The 19,475-nt window shown below is 45.8% G+C and overlaps 1 protein-coding gene across 1 annotated transcript in view; it reads right to left on the reverse strand.

The window, feature by feature from the left end:
• Nucleotides 1-2,134: 2,134 nt before the first annotated feature.
• The window catches only part of LOC110312178 (protein THEMIS3), a 41,481-nt gene continuing 24,140 nt past the window's right edge, over nt 2,135-19,475 (reverse strand). The window contains exons 3-4 of the mRNA XM_021185730.1: nt 6,821-7,294; nt 2,135-3,147 (exon numbers count right to left, since the gene is read on the reverse strand). Coding sequence (XP_021041389.1) covers nt 2,135-3,147; nt 6,821-7,294 — 1,487 coding nt within the window. The remainder of the gene's footprint in view (nt 3,148-6,820; nt 7,295-19,475) is intronic.

Here is a 19,475-nt window from a genome sequence, read left to right on the forward strand (position 1 = left end):
GCCAGTGCTCTTAACCAGTGCTGCTGAGCCATCTCTCCAGCTGACAGCACTGTTCATTCTTATCCATTGGGCTATGATTCTGAAGCAGGCAGAGCAGAGACTAAGATGGACTTGAAACCCAGAGAAGTCACTTGGAGGGACAATGCAGTGTACAGTGAGAGTTGGAGAATGGGAAGAAGTTATGCTTAAGAAAGTAGAAAGCCTTCGAACGTAAACCTATGGTGTGACCATGGGTTCAAAGCTATGCCAGGGAAATCTAGAATTTGCCTGTTCTGGCTGGAGCTCTGAGTGATAGAGAAACAAGCTAGGGTCAAGGTCAGAGGCTACTGGACAGTGGATGGACAGCCTTAGAAATTGTTCTAGATGACTGGACTTTTTCCTAAGACAACAAGACACTTGGGCTCTGAATGCTTTCTTTCTTCATACGTTGGTCTTTGCTTAGGTATCTCTTTGCCTAGATATCTCTTCATATGTTGGTCTTGAGGTATCTCATTGTTTAGAATGGAGAGCCAACAGAAAATGGTGGGATTCAATGGAAGATTAACAATGAAAAGAGAAACAACTTGGTCCAGAAGGGGGTCTGAGATAGAGCTGGGCAAAGGTGAGAGGTGAGAGATTGATAGGAATTGTTGGGGGTTGGAGAGATGGCTCATCAGTTAAGAGCACTGACTGACTGCTCTTCCAGAGGTCCTGAGTTCAATTCCCAGCAACCACATGGTGGCTCACAACCATCTGTAACGGGATCTAATGACCTCTTTTGGTGTGTCTGAAGACAGCTACAGTGTACTCCTATACATTAAATAAATAAATAAATCTTTAAAAAAATAGGAATTGTAGAAATTGCTTAGACATGGTGACCGATTGATTAATTGGATGGGTAAGGAAAAGTTTTCTAGCTGTCTGCTTTGAGCAACTGGGAGGGGTGATGGTACCTTCTTTATAGAGGGGCAAGGAGGCAGACACAGTACTAATGTAGGTGCTAGAAATCAAAGTGTGCACTCTACTATTCACCTAAGAGATTTATTTGAGTGTGTACTGCGTGCCAGGCCCTCTTACAAAGGAAGTGGGAGGAGGTGGTTCCAAACCTGGGACCATATGAACAATCATGTTTGATGACAAACATACATCCCTGCTGAATAAATAGAATTTTACTTTCATTGAAAGAAGAGTGCTGTGGCCATGCATGGTATCAGAGCCCCACTTCCCATGCATAGCAAGGAAAAAAGTCGGTCTCCCAGGAAAGCTGGGATGGTCTTTATTTATTTATTTTTATTTATTTTATGCATATGAGTACACTGTAGATTCAGACACACACCAGAAGAGGGTGTCGGATCCCATTACAGACGGTTGTGAGCCACCATTGTGTTGCTGGGAACTGAACTCAGGACCTCTGGATGAGCAATCCCAGCCATCTCTCCAGCCCAGCTGCAATGGTTTTAATAGGAGTCCCACAAAGGCTCGTGTGTTAAAGGCTTGGTCTCCAGAACGCAGTGCTTTTGGGAGATCATGGAGATCATGCTTTTGGGAGCCACTAATAAATAGGTGGCGCCTTGAAGAAGGGAGTTATATTCCTGGGGGCTTATAGAAAGGGACATGGGAACCTTTCCACTTCCCACCCACCAGTCATGAGGGCCAGGTGGTCGTGAACTCAAATCTCTGAAACTCTGAGCCCAAAGGAACCTTCCCTTTCGCACCCCCCTAGCCCCCATAAGCTGATTATTGCAAGCATTATGTCACAGTAACAGAATGATAACACAACGTATAGCAAACATACAGGAGTGATGGAAATCATGTCTCAACACCTGCTATTTCCTCTGGGCTCCCACCTCTGGGGGCTCCTTTTCGGCTCTAGAGAACTCCAGATACTCAGTTCCTGAGTGTGCTAGTGATCCTGTATACAAAGCAAGGGATAATAGTCATATTTTCTTTTCTTTTTTTTTTTTTTTTTTTTCGAGACAGGGTTTCTCTGTGTAGCCCTGGCTGTCCTGTAACTCACTCTGTAGACCAGGCTGGCCTCGAACTCGGAAATCCACCTGCTTCTGCCTCCCGAGTGCTGGGATTAAAGGCGTGCGCCACCACCACCCGGCTTTTTTTTTTTTTTTTTTTTTTTTTTTTTTTTTTTTTTTTTTTTTTTTTAGAACAAACTTCTGGGCTTTGGAGCAGGTGGCGGTGGACGGCGAATAACCAAGCAATTACTAAAGGCCAGAGACTCCTTAGTGACCTCCTGGATGCTCTGGAGAGGCCTGCATCTCTCTTTCCTGACATCTGCTATCCAGGAACGCTCTTCTACCACTAACACCTCACAGCTTATCTTCTCAATCGGGATTTCAAACGTGGCTTCTGGCCACTCCCTGTACATGTCTGCTGAGGAGATTATGTCCTCCAGTGTTGGCTCATCTTTGGCTATGAGGCATTGTTCAGTGATGACATTTTCAATTCTCAGTTCCTTAGTTCCATACAGAGGGTCTACAGACATGGAGGGATCTGGGCTGGCCACTCTGATGTGGCACGGCAGTCTTGTGACTTGGCATAGCTCCTGCAGGGTCCCTGGCCTAGCGCCGTCAAACAGCTCCAGGAACTCACCTACGGCAAACAAAGGCAGTTTGACGTGGGCTTTAGTGGCAATGTTCAGGCACTTGAGCACTTCCACCCTGTGCAGCCCACCGTGAATCTCGGCGGAAACCACACTCTTCTTCAGGGCCAGGAAGCACTCGTTGGCTCTGAAAGATGCAAATGATCCCAGGTAGGAGGTGTAGTCCCGGGAGGCCTGGAAGCAGAGCTGTCCATGCTTCATGGCAGCAGCAACATCAGAGACAGCATAAAAGTAACGACCTCTCCTAAGCACCAGACCCTGATAGGTGTATGGGACGAGAAAACACTTCCCTTTCTTTCCTTGGGAAATCTCAGTGGCAACGAATTTTTTCACCTCTTCAGCCTTGAGGATGGTTAAGAGCTGCCCACACTTCAGAGGCTTTCGGTACTCCTTGTTCTCCGACTGGACCGCATTCATTATTTTAACTCTCACTGGGAACTTGCTTTCTTCCATGCTGTATATTTGTCTCATCGTTGTCCTGGGCTTACGATCAAGGCTGGCAATCTCAATAACACTGATATCCAGATCGGAGGGGATGTTAACCCGGGTCTCACCTGGGAAAGTCAAAAGGGAGACAGTGTGAGGCTTTTGAGAAAGGTGGTGAGTCTGGAAGGAACTGCTGCTGCTAGCTTCATGTGGTGGTTCATGCGTCTACACTTTACAATCCTCTTTCATGGGCTGTAACGTGTCACCTGATAGATTTGCATGGGAAGTTAAGGTGAATCCAGTGGCAAGATGGCTCAAGGCCTCCATTGCTGTGTGATCTGTCAATGTGTCTGATCCTGGTTGTAAATGGAATAGTGAGGTTGCTTTCTTTATAGAGGACACAAGGGGTCCTTCTTGAAAGAATGGACACAACTGAGTGTGCTGTAGCTCTCATGCCCACTGTCCACACCCCAGGCAGCCAGGGAAGCTCTCGATATCTTTGCCTGGGGTTAAGACGTGGAGATCTAGCTCTTGGAAGAATCAAGTGCCCCCAGAATAGGACATTTAAGAAGAATTTAGCACAGGATTGACAAAAGAATCGACACTCTTCTTCAGAGCCAGGGAGCACTCATTAGCTGCGAAAGATGCAAAAGGAATCTCTGGGCAGAAGATGGGAGACAACCCCACAAAACAGTTACCCTCTCGTGTGCAATCAGCAGAACCCAGGCCAGCCTGGTGGAAGCAGAGGGCAGCAGTGTGGTTGGAATTCCTCTTCTGCCTTCATATTCCTAAATTCTCTTAGAACTTCCATTTCTTGGTTAGGTATTCAGTGAAGCAAGGAAAGTGGGTTGATATCATCTTCACAGGCCAGGCTCAGTCTCTGGGACTGGATGAAGAGGGAACAAAGTAGTGGTCCCTAGAGAGGGGTCGGGGGATGCGATTTGCTTGGGGCCATCTAGGAAGGTTTAGGCATATTTGTTTCTGCATGACTGTATTAAAAACGAATGAGTAGAAGCCTATCAAAATGTGGCTGTGGCCTTGAACTCAGCATCCTCCTGCCTCAGTCTCCCAAGGTTTGGGATCACAAACTTACAGAGATTTCTTTTGCTTAAATTAAAAAAAAATATTTACTTTATTTTTACTTAGATGTACAAATATTTTGGCTGCAGGTATAAGTTGGCCCCATGTGTGGAGACTAGAAGAGGACTAGAGTTACCGACCATTGTGCGCCACTTTGTGGGTGCTGAGAATGGAACGAACCCTGGTCCTCAGCAAGAGCAGCAAGTGGTAGCGTTATGGGGATCTCCATGTATTCTTTTAAATTTCAGAAATTCCAAATGGAAGGTGGCATTGAACAGGCAGTGAAGAGAGCCGACACTTACACAACCCAAGGAGCAAGCATCTGCCTCTCATTTCTCAGCCCCCCAGGTGTCCCTTAAAAATTAAAATGTGAAAATGACCAGAAAGTTTAATTATGTATGTCCTTCTTTTTTTTTTTTTTTTAAATCACCGCCAAGGTATCTTTACTGGTCTGCCAATTTGTTTTGAAGATGAAACACGTTTATTGTTATTCTAAAGTGAGTATAAATAAACGTGTTTTCAACTTCTCAGCTGATTTCTAATATAGCCACTTTGACTGATTTAAAATGACGTATTTACTTTTATTCATGTTTGTGTATATGTGTGCATATATGTGTATATATGTCATATGTGTGCATGGCCCCACAGAAGCCATCTCTCCAACCCCTCAGCCCCCTTTCAGTGCTAGGGATTAGACCCAGGGCTTCACCCAGTGCTCAGCATGTGCTCTACCACTAAGCCCCAGCCCCAGGCTGGCCTCATTATTTTTAGCAATAAGCACTATTCACTCATTTCAGTAGAAGCCAAATGCTATAAGCCTCAGAAGGCAGAGTAAGACAAGGGGAGAAGCTGCTCACCAAGAGAAGATTGGGAAGAGGACTGAATCTCAGAGGATCAGGTCAGAGAGCTGCCTCTACAGTCAGCCTCAGAACTGCACACAGGTGAGTGACCCTCCTTACCCTGGTCCCCTCGGGGGCTTCGATGCTAGACCAACCCCTTCTATCATACACACAGCTGTTGTCTGTCTCGTTGCTCAAAAGACCGAGAGGATTGAGAATAAAAAAAAAACAGACATGCGCTATGGAGACGGTGTGGAATGAGGGTTTGTGGAACATGTCACCGTCCTTCTAAATATAGCTGATAAAGCTGTGGTGCAACAAATCAAAGCAAGTTTTCCATTGGAAAACCAACAGTGGAGACCAGGAACCCTCGTGCTTGTCTGTAGTCTCCCCTCCCCCAGTCTGAAACCTGCTTGCTCAGGGGTGGAGCTTCCCGCTCAATCGTTCTGCCACGCCCACTGCTGGAACCTGCTGCTTTGCTGTTTGGAGCCATACACATGGTCACCCTGCTACTGGTCCCCGGGACTATTTGGCGGGAATCGGGCCCCCTTCCCCTGCTTCATAACTGCGTGCGGAACAGTAAAATTGAGCTTTGGTCAGAATGCCTGTCTTAGCTGCATTTCTTTCTCTCGACGCCTAGCCCCTCTTCCAGGTTTCCAAAATGCCTTTCCAGGCTAGAACCCAGGTTGTGATCTACTGGCCAGACATAACACTTGTCCATGGAGATAATTAGTCTTTTATAGAAATTGCCTACTTAAAGGGATCTTCCAGTGAGTGAAATTTTAAGGCTACTGTAAATTCATGTTTAATAGAATGCAGCATTTTCTGCAAAGGATGATAAAGTGACGGGGTCCGTGAGAATATGGAAGAGTGCGCTAGAGTCTGGCTTTCACGTGGACCATAAACAACCCTGTAAAACTAATGGGTGGTGAGGGACTAGCTTTTATGATGACATAAGAAAACACATCAATAATAAATTTTCTCAAAGGAGAGACTTCTTTTTTCATCCTCTCACAAACCCACCTGGCTGTCACCACGGTATGGATATTTATTAAGGGAGTCAAATTAAAGCATCTTAGGTCTACTACAGGAATGTGTTTAAATATATATGACGATAAGAATGTAATGATGGCCGATGGGATGGAGCAGATATGTAACTCAAAGGATAAATCACCTGGGGGGGGGGCAGTGCGTCTATAGCATCTAATAGTTCTTCATAAATCAAGGGGTGAGGCCAGTGAGGTGAGACCTAGCCAGTTTCTGAAAATGGGATCTTTGCAGCTGTCTCCGGGGTTCCTCACCCCACCAATCTACAGATCCATGGGCCTTGGCAAGTTGCTGGCCCAACCTGGAGCCGCTGCTCTTATTCCACTTGCCCTTGAAGCAAATACTCTTCCATGCCTATAGGGGGCAGTGTCCTTGCTTTCATTGTCTCTGGCATAGGTGCTTGAACATGATCCGAGCCTGTCCTGCAAGATCCCTGTTCTAAAAATATGGTCCTTAGAGGGGTGATTTTAGGTAAGGCATGGTGGGATCAAGGCAGTTCTAGTAGCACACTGGCTAGTTCTTTTCTCTCTCTCTCTTTTTTTTTTTTTTTTTGATTAGTTCTTTTCTCAAGAGGACAGCAATACTGCCTCCCTGCTATGGCTTCCAGTCTTACCACGTGATCTTTCTCTAGTGAAAAAAAAAAAAACAAAAAACCCTGACTCGATTCCACTTCAGTGAAGTTCTCTGCCCGAGCTGGTGCCGCGTCCTTTCACTCTCCAGAGCTGGTTTATAAAACCTCATTTTTGAAAATAAGCATCCCTGCTTCAAGGATTTTTTGTTCTAGGACCAGAAAACAGACTAACACATGCTCCAAACTAATTTTTGCCTTACTTACCTAGCAGATTTGCCGTCACTGAGAAACAGGGATACAAAACTAAATGTCCACGAAAGTGCTCTGGAACCAGGGGGCCAAGGAGCCTCGGGTGATGTCTTGCTTGCACTCTAACCCTGCGTTTCCTCCCTGCAAGCATCTTCCACTTCACGATGGTGTCAATGGAGTAGAACCGGTCGTCCTGGCACTCCAGGAAGTGGCCCCTGCAGTCCATGGGGAGGAGCACTGTCAGTGGTGGTTTCTTCCTCAGCACCTCGCATTGCAGCAGCCTCCTCCCCTGTCTCTCTTTAAAGCCAATTAAGGACAGTGTTTCTCCTTTCCTGAGCTTCATGGGCAAATTGTCTGCGGAGATGGGGATTGAGTTCTGGAAGCGGGGAGGACTTCTATGGGCCACAGGACTCCGGGGAAGTCGGACAGAACGGATTAAATCAGCCACAGTTTCAAAAGAAACCGGGTCTGCCATCAGTTGGAAGTTCCCTGCAGAGAAAAATAACAGAAAAGAGTGCTCAGGGTCTGCCATGAAGGAGAATAGTGGGGCTGTGGCTCCAAAGACCATATCATTTGGAAGTACAGCGATGGCTATTATTACCTTTTTTTCCCTTTCTTTCTTTCTTTCTTTCTTTCTTTCTTTCTTTCTTTCTTTCTTTCTTTCTTTCTTTCTTTCTTTCTTTCTTTCTTTCTTTCTTTCTTTCTTTCTTCGAGACATGGTTTCTCTATATAGCCCTGGCTGTCCTGGAACTCACTTTGTAGACCAGGCTGGCCTTGAACTCAGAAATCCACCTGCCTCTGCCTCCCGAGTTCTGGGATTAAAGGTGTGCGCGACCACGCCCGGCTATTATTACCCTTTTAACACAGCTCACTCACTGGCCGAATTCCACGGACACAGAGCCCCTTCCTGAGAACCAGCCCTTCTCCATCCTACAGACTTGGTCACAAATCGGGTGCTAGCATCTCTCCCATTTGAGAAGGCTGCTGAGCCTTGGGTCTCCTCTTCCCAAAGGGTACCACAGATATCCACCTGTGTTCAAACCACCTGGTATCTTCTTGTCCACACTCAGACCACACCTGTCTCTACCTCTGTTCACTGCAACATTGTCTCCCATCACTGTCCCCGCAGCCGGTCCCAGAAACACTCTCCTGGCAGTTTCTCTGGAACATGCTCCCATTCCCTCCTTTGCTTGTCTGGAATTCATTCAGCTCCTCCTGTAGGGAACACTGTGCCCTCCTGAGCGCACTTCTCCTCACCCAACAGTTAGACCTTTCTGGACTTACTCAACTTTAACTCAACTTAACTTAAACTCAACTTAACTCAACTCCGGTTTAGCTCAAATTAATGAAATGATTAGGCTTCCTGGTACTCACAGTGTTGGAATCCAGCCCCCTCTGTCAATGTCCTGTCTGAAGACTACACTGTTGACTGTCTTTCCAGAGAATGCTAGCACCTGCTGACTATGTGGTCATCTGCCTCAGCAGATCCCATAGGCATTGTATCCTGGATCCAGTCCCTACTTCTGTCTCTCTGTGTGAGTCTCTTTGTGTAGCCCTGACCTGCCTGCCTCTGCCTCCTGAGTGCTGGTGTTAAAGGCTGGTGATATTACTCCAGCCTTCTGACTTTCCCTTCTTAAAGCCACACTTATTACTATTTTTGCTTTCTAAAAGATTAAGCCACGAGCACACTTACTTCTTTGTGCTATTTCTTACTCCTCTATTCTTGACCTACTGTGTACACATAAACCTTCCTGTCTATAAAGTTACCATTTCCCAATGTTAGATCCCATCTTTTTCTATTGGGAATTCCCATGGATCAAAAAGCCTTTAGCTTATAAGAGCATGTTTTCATATATATCAAAGAATACCACTGAAGGAAATGAGGCACATGCTTGGCACATGCTCAGTAACATGTTCACAGTGGTTTGGGCATGTTCTGTGTGTCTATGTGGATCCACTACACACAAACAATCCCCTAAGCCAATGACCCACCAGTCAAGAGTTGTCCATTTCCCAGGCCATAGAGACTGGTTCAGAGATGGGCACATGATCCAAAGAGACTTTGTCAGCATTCACTGGGACTTGGACAATATAGTAAGATAAGCTATGCAAGGATATATCTCATGACCACTCCCTCCAGCCACACAAAGGAAGTTACACACAATGCACAGGAATGGGGCCAGAAGGTAACAGGAAGTTTAAACCAAAACCAAGCCATTTAGAGAATGAGAGAGTCAGATGGGAGAGTGTTTTCCCTGTCAGTGCTGTTATAAACCGGGTGGTTTATAATCACAGTACATGAGACTCTATTTCTAGCACCGAGGGCTGAGAAGTCTTAAATCAAGGTGCCAGTAGACTTACTGTCTAATGAGAGACTGCTTCCTGGTTCATAGGTGGTCATTTTTTCCTGATAACTTCACTTGAAAGGCAAGGATACTCTCTAGGCCTCTTTTATAAGGAAACAAATTACTGTCATCAGGACTCTGACTAAACACCTCTTAAAGGCACCACCTCCCATTACCTTGAAGGTTGGAGTTTCAGCATTTGAAGTGGGGGGTGAAGCAATGAACATTCAGGTCACAGTGGAGACAGGAAAAAAAAATGATGAAAGAAAAGCCTGAAATGATTGAGAGATGGCATCGGGCTCTGGTTAAAACCAGTTCTTCCCACCTCTGCATTGTGGCCACTTGAACCTGTGATTTCCCTTTGCCTTTCTGTCCTTTGGAACAGAAAGGACCCTGGAACCAGCAAGTGCTCGGATCTCAGTTCTGTCTGACATGTTAGCAGTGCCTCACAAACACCCAGGAGCCGCAGCAACTGCTGTTTAACCCAAGCAAGAAGTATGGTAGAAACAACCGAATGTTTAGAGAACTAATTCTAGAGAAATGATAAATTTCCTATCATGTTCTCAGGTGGTTTGTTCTCCTGTTTGGTTTTCATATGTAGGCTTTTTTCTTTGGATTTTAAAATTTATTTGATGTATGTATGTATGTATGTATGTATGTATGTATGTATGTATGTATTTTTGAAATAGCTTTTCACTGTTAGTTCTGGCTGTCCTGGAACTCAATATGTAGACCAGGCTAGCCGCCAACTCACAGAAATCCACCTGCCTGAGTGTGCAACTCAAACTGAAGGTATGTGCTGGGTTTCTCTGGTTTTATCGAAGCAAAAACTGCTGCTTTTTCTACTAAATGCTCAGGCGACAAACAAAAAAACAAACACAGAAGAAAAAACAAGTCCCCTCCCCCCAACAAAAACAAAATTTAAAAACCAAAAACCTAATAGATTGGACCTCAAAACTATGAAAATGTTTTCTGTATCAAAGAATTCTATCAGAAAAGTGGAGAGGCAAGCTGGGTGCAGTGGTGGATGCCTTTAGTCCCAGCCAAGGAGATCTCTGTGAGTTCAGGGCAGCCTGCTCTGTCTACACAGTGAGTTCCAGGACATTCAGGGATATGTACAGGGAGACCCTGTCTCAAACAAAATAGAACAGAAACAAAACAAAACAAAACAAAACAAAACAAAACAAAACAAAAACAAAACAAAAATAAAATAAAAATACAATCCACAGAATGGGTTGAGAATGTCTAACCATTCACTAAGGGGTCAATAATATATAAAGAATACCACAACCCAACATCAGTGAAGCCATCTGATTAGGAAAGAGTGAAAAGGTGGGGACACACTGCTCCCCAGAGTGCACAGATGGCCAAAGCACCCTGAAGTGTGGTCAAACAGACATTAGAAAATGCAGGTCAAAAGGATGGAGTAATAACCACTGCATACCAGTTAGACTGGCTGGGAAAACCACAAATGGGGCTGGAGACGGGGCTCAGTGGTTAAGCTCTGTTCTTACAGAGGTCCTGAGTTCAATTCCTAGCAACCACATGGTGGCTCATAACCATCTGTAATGGGATCTGATGCCCTCTTCTGGTGTATCTGAAGACAGCTACAGCATACTCCTATACATGAAATAAATAAATAATTCTTAAAAAAAAAAAAAAGAAAGAAAAAGAAACACACACCACACAAATATACATACACACAGACCAAAGACACACTTACACACCTACCCACACACAGTGTACACACAGACACACATACACACATGCACACACACACACACACACACACACACACACACACACACACCAAGAAGCACACAGAATGTACCAGTTGTTGGTGAGGAGGGGGAGGGATTAATGCTTGTGTTGCTGATGGGAACAAAATGTAATATGGCCACCACCACTGGAAATCAACACAGTGTGGCTCCTTAGATGTTAAACAGTGACTCACCATGTAGTTAGTGATTCTATCTCTAGGTGTGGGAAGGAAGAACTCCAAACAAGAGCTTACGCAGACTTTTTTTTTTTCTTTTAAATACATTATGTATTATTCAGAGCCGTCAATACAGGAGAAGTCCAAGAGAATCTCTTTCCAGAAGAATGGAGCAGGGGACTGGAGTCATAAAGACAGTGGGAAGTGTTCCCAGATTGAAAAAAGCTAAAAAAACCAAAACCAAAACAAAAACAAAAAACAAACAAACAACAACAACCCCCCCAAACCAAAACTCCCCTCAAACCCCAAACCTTCTCTCCCAGATAGCATTGTTTCTCAGAATGCATCTATAGAGCTGGTGGATTAGTGGTTGTGGAGGGCAGTGGCTGGGATGAGAGGTTAACAGTTAAGGGAAGAGGAGGACCTCGGGCTGCTAACCAAAATGGCCTGAAACTGACTGATGGTAGTGATGCCGCCGTTGGATTCTACACTGGAAACGAGAGCACCATACTATATACAGAATGTGCTCTTGCAAAGCTGAAAAGCAAACAAGGCAAAAAACTACAGCAACTACCCGACTCCAGCCATGTTTCTGGGAATACTACTCAGAAGAAACCAGACACTGGGGAGGGGGGGAGGGGAGGGGAGGTACGGGGTGGGGGTACTGGGAGCATGCTGGTCAATCAGAGGAGGCTGGAGCATGCTGGTCAGTCAGAGGAGGCTGGAGGTGAGGAAACTGTGTGACCTCCCAGCCCTCAAGGCCTTGTGGTTAAAACGCCTGCTTTCCTCCTCCACACAGCGGCTGGCTGCCAACTGTCTACATCCTACCCTTCAGCAGATCAAGCGAGTGAGAGAGTGGAGAATGCAGTGGAAAGCACTCTGAGCAGCAAGCAGTCCCTTCTGTCACTGAGCTGCCATCTGAGTCCTAGAAACTGTTGGCTTGACATTGCTATCCTTGCTACCGGAAGGAGTTACTCAGCTCAGCGAGTGGGAAAAGCCCATCCACAGAACACGCAGCATTGGATTCTGTCCACTCTAGAAAACTCAGGAGCTGCTGCTCTGTCCCCGCTACTTTGACCCTTCCATGTGGTGAAGCAGGAATGGGTGTCCTGCAGCCTCAGGCATTGCTGGGTGCCGGCACCCATTTCTCTTTCACTACCATTGGGGTGACGCCTAACCTTTAGCATCTAAAGGACCTTGTAAGGCTTCCCAGGCAGCAGAGAGCATTTATTAAGCACCCACTGAAGCCAGTCACCACCTGTCTTAGTTAGGGTTTTACTGCTGTGAAGAGATACCATCACCAAGGCAACTCTTATAAAGGACAGCATTTATTTGGGGGCTGGCTGACAGGTTCAGAGGTTCAGTCCATTATCATCATGGCAGGAAGCATGGCACTTGAAAGGCAGACATAGGGTTGCAGGAGCAGAGAGTTGTGCATCTTGATCTTCAGGCAGCAGAAGGAGACTGTGTATCACACTAGGTGTAGCTTGAACATAGGAGACATTAAAACCCACCCCCACAGTGACATACTTCCTCCAACAAGGCCACACCTACTCCAACAAGGCCACACTTCCTAATAGTGCTATTCCTTATGGGTCAAGCATTCAAACACATGAGTCTGTGGGGGCCATACCCTCCAACCACTACAACACCGTAGTGTGATCTTTTGGTTTGCTTTAATCTGTATCAGCATGGTTTCAGCTGCTAGTCTTCTCTGCTGCAGGTAGGCACTATAAGGCCCCCAAGGCTAAGCAATGTGCTTGTCATCTTGGGTCACACAGCACAGACTGGGCTGACATCCAGTTTGCTCTTTGTATTACACATTCCTTTTCCATGACAGCACAATGGCTATGTGGTCTTGGATGGTACAAGGAATTCTCTCGGAAAGCAGGGTGCCAAAGTTTGTGTCCATAAAACATCATTTGGCAGCAAGTGGCCGAGGTAAAGATGTAAAGAACACTACCCTTGGCACTCCCCACTGCACAGCAAGCCTGTGATCAGGGAGGCAGAAGGTCAAGGAGAAAGGCAGAACCTCCAGTTGGTGGTCCAAGAGCCAGGGTCACACCTGACCAAGTTAGGAAGAGGCCAAGAGGGAGCCTCGAGCTTTGTCCCCAGGGTGAGCATCTCAGACAGCTCTAAATCACAGAGCAGTTGAAAAGGTATCTTAGGGTTTTACCACTGTGGACAGACACCATGACCAAGACAAGTCTCATAAAGGACATGTAATTGGGGCTGGCTTACAGGTCCAGAGGTTCAGTCCATCAAGGTGGGAACATGGCCGCATACTGGCAGGCATGGTGCAGGAGGAGCTGAGAGTTCTGCATCTTCATCTGAAGGTTGCCAGCAGAATACTGGCTCCCAGGCAGCTAGGGTGAGAGTCTTAAAGTCCATGCCCACAGTGACACAACTACTCCAACAAGGCCACACCTCCCAATAGTGCCACTCCCTGGGCCAAGCATATACAAACCATCACAGAAGGTGTGGATTGAGGCAGTGAGGGTCCATGGCAACCTTGCTTGCCCAGACTGGAGCACCTCAGCCATGCTGGAGAGGGTGAGGTTACCTCCTCCCTTCCATTGGCTGTCCCAGCAGCCCCACAGTTATGTTGGTGGGGGAGTTTGCTAGCTGTCATTGTTCAAATGATTTTGGAGATATTATGTCAAATGGCTCTTCCTCTCTTGGCTGATGGAGGTGGCTGGAGACTCAGTCACTGACTTGTGCTTATGGTTGGGTCCCCAAAACTCCCCCACACCATGTTACTCATGTTCACTCAGAACTGTAGTGCCAGTAGTACACTATGAAAGCATCCTTCAGGCCAGTGTTCTGGATTTCTTCATGGAAGCATAGGTGGATACTTTGCAGAGATTCCCAGCCTCAGAACTTTGTGCACAGCTGACTTCCCGCCTCTGGGCAAAGCCTAAACTCTATGCAGTCAAGTCAGGACCTGTGCACGGACCTTACATGATACAGAGGTTGATGGAAGGCCCAAGTATGGAGATGTGATGTTAACCTCCTGGAGTCCAGCTTTCTGCATCTGTGTGGGCATGTGCTCCTGTTCCAAGGACCCTGAGTCCCTCCTTGATGGCTAGTCATGTCCTGTGGGGTGGGGACACTCTTTTAGTCCCTTGTCTATCCAAGTTCCATATTCAGGGATTGGAACATAATGTTATCTCCTCTTGATATGTGCAGGGATTTGGTTCAAGGATACTCAAGCTCTTTCTATAACGCGGTCGTATTAATTCTGTACACTGTACCATCTTCCTGGTATTTCAGACCAGCTCTGAAGGACCTGTTCCTGGTTTTCTGCTGCTTTTCAAGGATTATGGCCAAGGGAAAGATTATGTGAATTCTCCACACCAGCAATTGTTTTAGAGTGCTTTTGATCTGCGCTTGGTTGAATGCCTTGTATAAAAAACTCATGCACACAAACAGCCTACTGTTGCAGCTTAATAATGTGTATTAAATGCTGCGTGCTTCCTAAGTCATCTAAGAGGTGAAACTGAAGGTGTCGTGACTGTAACCAATGGTTACAACTACTTGCACCATGTTCCAGAAAGCCGTGCATTACCCTCTCTTAGGCCTGTTCAGTCTTTCCTATCTTTTTTTTTTTTTTTCTGAGTCCCACTTCTCACCTAATGATTTCACACAACAAATAACAATGTATGCATATGGACATATGCTTACTGGAGAGGTAATACCATCTTAAGATTTATCTATTTATTGTTTTAGAGGGAATAGTCATGCAGGAAGCATCTCCCGGTGCTCTGTGCCTGGTCCATACTAAGTGTGAGAAGCTAAGTGACAAGCAACCCAGACAAGGTCCCTTTTCCCATCAAGCCTATAGCCGAGTCAAGGAGACAGAATAAGAATGAGAAGTGACAGGTATGGTGGTGGGAAGTAAAACCATGCCAGGAAGTCTGATAAGGAAGAGCAGGCTGAGACCCAGAGACACAGTGGGCACACACCCGAGGCTTAGGTGACTCCCAGCAACCTGTCAGGCACCTGACTTGGAACATGTGCCATGCTTCTCACATAAAAGAAACATGTCCTATGGTCACGTAGGCCCCAAACAGAGTTCTCTATGCTAATGAGGTACCTAGAGACCCAAAGAGCTTAGCCAATAATCTTCCCTTCCCAGACATTCCTCCCTGCAAAAGGTATTTGATCTCAGGCTCATCCTGAGAAGTTGGCTGTGGTTTTACGCATCCATTTTCCTGCCATGACAATAAACTGTTTAGAACTATAGACTGCCTGTTTCATCAAGATCCACTGTGAGGAACCTGGGAAAGTCCTTTGTCTACAGAGCTGCAGCTTTATTCTATTCTCCCATAGAAAGGTCTCTCTGCACTCTCAGTCACAACCTGGCTCTGTCAAGCCAAGAACAATCACCCCCATGGGACAAGCCGGAGTCCCCTTCCTCCCCAGCCCAATGCTAGATGCCGTCCTCAGCCCTCAGGCCATTACTCCATTCTTGACTCTCAGCAGCACCTGGACATCCAAGAGTCTGAGAAACTCATAGCCCTGACCTTACTGCAGGCCTGGGGACCCCCAAACCAGCTCTGGCTTTCCCACATCTCTGACTGTGTTTTCCCACTCTGAGTGGTCTCAGAAGTTCCCTACAGCCCCGGCATCAGCCCAGGCAGTGTGGGGTAAGCACAGTTAAACTCTCTGTGGTCTGCCTCCCCAAGCTGCTGTGCCCTGTGGCAGAGAGGACGTGGGTCAACATGTTTCTGTGTAGAAAGTAACTTTCACAGGAAGTACTGGCCATGGCTTGATCAAAGAGATGTCCAGAGGGAGAGCCAACACAAATGGCCCAGCTTGGAACAATGGATTCCCACAGAAGGGTGGAGAGAGATGGGTCTGACATGGCAAGGTCAAAGCAAGGAGGGTGAAGTGGGGACAATTTACAAAAGGATGTCACCAATAAGTGACTAGAATATAATCCATCTCCTGAAGAAAACAGGGTATACATAATACAACTTTTGGTCACTAAGCACTTCATTACTGAACATTTTGGTTGTCTTCAATCTTTCATTAAGAACTACTGATGGTGAGGGACCCTAAGGGCTCTTTCCAGTCCCATATCCTCCTTACAGCTTCCCCCTCCTGCCTGGGGTCAAGGCTAGGCCAAATTCCATTCTCCACCCACAGGAACCTTCTTGAGTAAAAATTCTCAGAATGTACTAGCTGATACTCACCTGACCCTCTGGAAAGTCCCAGGTAGAGTTCAAATGAATGACATGCTTGCTAGCCAATAGATTTAAAGGTCAATATGCTTAGCCAATAAATTTAAACTGTAACCTTGCTGATGTAACCTGTGACCCTAAAAAGTATAAAAACTGCTTGTAACAGCCATTCGGGGTCGTCTTCTCGTCTGTCACTCTCCTTGAGGAAATAAACCTCTTGCTTTCGCATCCATCTGCATCTCGGTGTCTCGCTTGGGGTCATCTCAAAGTAAGGACCACTGACCAAGGGTCGGAGGTCTTACAAGAGAACATATTTGTTTATTTTGAAACTTCAAAGCCTAATCCTAGTGGCACACTTCTTCCAAAGAGGCCACACCTCCTAATCTCAAGTAGTTGCTCTCCTTGATGATTAAGCACTCAAATATATTAGCCTATGAAGACTATTTTTATTTAAACCACCACATAATTAATATATATTAATGATTAAATAATGATATATGTATATATGTATGTATGTACACACACACACACACACACGCGCAGGCCATACATACATACATACATACATACATATATATGTATTGAGATAGAGTCTCACTGGATGACCAGGAACACACTTTGTAGACCAGGCTAGCCTCAAATTCATAGAGATCTACCTGCCTCTCTGCCTCTTGAGTGCTTGAATTAAAAGTGTGTGCTACCAAAAACTGGCTCCATCAAAGGTATTTTATGGGCCAGCATGATGGATCAGTGGGTAAAGGGGCTTGCTGCACAGACCTGAAGACCTGAGTTCGAACCCTGGAACCCATATTAAGGTGGAAGAGAGAACTGACTCCAAAAGTTGTCCTCCACACATGTGCTATGGTAGACACACACACACTCACACACACCCACATATATGCACATGCATGCACAAACACACACACACACAAATAGTAATTTTAAAAATGTATTTTATGGTGTTTAATAGTGAGCAGTAAATTTTCTGAAACTCTTTATTTTTGATTTAAAATTAATTCAGCAGCGGAAGAATAAAACTTTTCCTATTGTCTCAGCTTCTCACTGGCTAGGGAACAAATTACCACAAGGTTAGAACAACAAAGTCTGCAGGTCAGAAGGTCCAAAATAGGACTGGTGGGTTTTTTTTTTTAAATATTTTATTTGAAAATAGACTTTTTCCCCCATACACTATATTGTGATCATGGTTCACCTCCCTCATCTCTTCCCAGACCCTCCCCACCCTCCCACCCATCTTACTCCGGTAAGTCCTACTGTTGAGCCTTTTAAACTTGGGTGGATTTAAAATAGTGTGCTATTGTTTAGTATTTGCGCTTCCTTCATTATGAAGGAATGCAGATTTATATTTGTTGTTTATCTCAATTGCCTTTAAAAGTCAGCACTTAAGCTTCACATATTCAGAACCAGTTAATTTTCCACGGAGTTGATCAATAAAAATTAAAACATCTCATTGTTAAAAAGCAGCCGATTGCTACTGTTAAATACAAAGAGATAAAAGGCCCTCTACTAGCTAGGACAAATATTTGCATCTTACACCAAAATGGACGATTTAAACAGTTCTTACAAGTCGAAAAGAAAAGTAGAAATACTCGATTTAAAAACCAAAACCAAAACCAAAAAACCTCCCCAAGAACTGGCAAAGGCAGCCTGGTGTGGTGATATACTCCTGTGATTTCAGAGAGGCTGAGGCTGAGGCTGAGGCTGAGGCTGAGGCTGAGGCTGAGGCTGAGGCTGAGGCTGAGGCTGAGGCTGAGGCTGAGGCTGAGGCTGANCTGAGGCTGAGGCTGAGGCTGAGGCTGAGGCTGAGGCTGAGGCTGAGGCTGAGGCTGAGGCTGAGGCTGAGGCTGAGGCTGAGGCTGAGGCTGAGGACAGTCAGTTGGAGCTGTTGCCTTAAAACTTCAAGGAATGTAAATAACACAGGTGAGTAGTCAGACTGCAGGAGTGGGATAAGCCTGTGCCTCTATGAAACGCTCCAAGGGATTAAAGCGAGACTCCACTATTCATCTGCAGAGGACGAAAGAAGTTTGTTCTCATAAAATCCGGAGTGTTGGAATTCTCAGAATTCACACCGAAAATTTCATGTGCTAGTCAAGCACGGATCGTTCCATCTTTGTGAGTATTTGTCTCACCTTTAAGCTGTGTAGAGCCATGGTGGTATGCAACAGTGGGCGAATATCATTATGTATCTGCCCATTGTCAGAGTGGACAGCACCCCTAGAGCCTTCTGGATGAAGATGGCGTGTTCCTGCGGAGTGTCCAGCCGGCAATCGTAAGAGGGAAGGTCACGCACACGTGAGGGCAGGGCTGGTGGGGGCAAAGGTCTGCCTTTTCCACCCAGTTTTGCTCTGCTTTGCTTCATTTTAGGTAAAACCACTCCACGAGTAAAGGGAAAATTTAAATGTGGGTAACATTTTCCTGACACATCAGTTTCTATGTTTAGGAATGTATCCCGAGGAAGTCATTAAAGCCAAGCATACACAATGCTCACGGCTCCTTCATTTGTGACCGGAAAACGTGCACTTGGTTCGGCTCCTGGAGGGAGTTTAGCAAGCACTGGTGTGGCTCCAACACGGAATCTTATGCGGATTTTAACGATCATAAGCAGACTAGACGATCACAGAAGAAGCGGCCCACGGAACATTGAGAGGGAAAGACTGCGATGCAGAACCATACTAGCAATGTGTGTCTGGGATTGAGTTTGCATGTAGCATCAAAGGCCCAGAGACAGACAGAGAAAAAGACTGTAAGAGTACGTGCCAAATGCTAACCACGCTACCTCCTGGCTACACAACCTGAGCTTGGTCGACACACCTGGGTGTGGTTGACACAACTCCCACGCAGTCTTCATTCTTCAGTGTTTCTCCATATTTTTCTAGTTTTGGTTTATAATAAGCTCATAACAGACTCCCTTCCCTCCATGAATAAAGCTGTCTAAGCTTTATATTTCTTGTTTTTTTTTTTTTTTGTTTTTCGAGACAGGGTTTCTCCGTGTAGTCCTGGCTGTCCTGGAACTCACTTTGTAGACCAGGCTGGCCTCGAACTCAGAAATCCGCCTGCCTCTGCCTCCCGAGTGCTGGGATTAAAGGCGTGCGCCACCACGCCCGGCGTAGCTTTATATTTCTTGTACTTTGTCTTGCACGAATAAACACAATGCTATAAAGATATCATGCAGCAAAGTCGAAGGC

The sequence above is a fragment of the Mus caroli genome, chromosome 17, assembly GCF_900094665.2.
Source record: "Mus caroli chromosome 17, CAROLI_EIJ_v1.1, whole genome shotgun sequence".
NCBI lineage: Eukaryota > Metazoa > Chordata > Mammalia > Rodentia > Muridae > Mus > Mus caroli.